The sequence below is a fragment of the Trichinella spiralis genome (assembly GCF_000181795.1).
Source record: "Trichinella spiralis strain ISS 195 chromosome Unknown Scfld774, whole genome shotgun sequence".
In the NCBI taxonomy this organism is placed as follows: domain Eukaryota; kingdom Metazoa; phylum Nematoda; class Enoplea; order Trichinellida; family Trichinellidae; genus Trichinella; species Trichinella spiralis.
The window spans coordinates 1-1,055 of record NW_003527713.1 but is presented as its reverse complement, the minus strand read 5'-3'; the positions used below and the strand labels follow the sequence as shown (position 1 = coordinate 1,055).

The 1,055-nt window shown below is 40.4% G+C and overlaps 1 protein-coding gene across 1 annotated transcript; it reads left to right on the top strand.

Moving 5' to 3' along the window:
• The first annotated feature begins 552 nt into the window (after positions 1-552).
• Positions 553-783, top strand: Tsp_14543 (GIY-YIG domain-containing protein 1). Its single transcript, XM_003370422.1, has one exon. The coding sequence runs from the start codon at positions 553-555 to the stop codon at positions 781-783; it is 231 nt and encodes a 76-aa protein (XP_003370470.1).
• The last annotated feature ends 272 nt before the right edge of the window (positions 784-1,055 follow it).

Genomic DNA, 1,055 nt, shown 5'->3' with positions numbered 1-1,055 from the left:
AGATATAGGGTCAAGGTTGGTCGTACCTGCATTATATCGCATCATAAAACTAACAATAGGCAGCTCGCTCGCGGCGGGAGTGCTCGCTATCTCCGGCGCCGATGTAAGGCCTGTCAGTCTTCAATTATGTTGTCCTGGTTCGGATCTTTTGATCTGCGCTAATCCCTTAATAGTCACGTCATGATGGCCATTTCCACGCCCTTTGATCTGACTGCCGTCGCCGCTATGGCGCACTCGCCATTGTCTCGCGAACGACGATAGATCGAGGCGCAGCAGGGGGTCTCTCTGACCCCGACTCAGAGCCGCCAGACGCCCAGATAGCGATCTGGCCGGCGATGCGCGGGTATTGTTCTTGGCCTACCCGCGACTTCTGGGCACCAGCCCTTGGCCAGGTCACACCGACTAGGTCGGTGTTGTTCCGTCCGGAACAACCTACATAAAACTAAAAAATAAAAGAAAATTCATTTTAAAATCTTTAAATAATTATAAATTAAAATATTTGTATTTTTTGAAACAGTTTTTGCAAATTTAGGCAATTTGGATAGGTAGCATATGATGTTTTTCTTACTTGAATTTCAGAAGTTTGAATATACAGTCGGATTTTTAAAGATGAATATTGGTTTCTACGGTTGTTATTTGTTAGTTAGTGAATCCGAAAAGCCGCTGTACCGAGGGAAATGTTACGTTGGCTTTACAGTGAACCCAGAAAGAAGAATTAAGCAGCATAACAGAGGAAGCCGATATGGAGGTGCTTGGCGAACAAGCAATCGAGGTCCATGGTAAGAAATCACGAATTTTTTAAACCATTCATCATTTCCATATTAATATTGTTAATGTTAATTTTGCACCTTCTTGCTTAGTAACAGTCTAATTGTTTAAATTAAGTTAAGAGCGTTAAACACTGCTACATCTGTTAAGATGATACAAATAATTTATCAATAATGGTTTATTATTATTTTATTAGCGTTCCTCATGGCCTAAATGCTATTTTAAGTAAATTTATGTTGAGTAATTTATTTCAGTTGTGTGACAGATCGTTAAATTGAAATAACTGA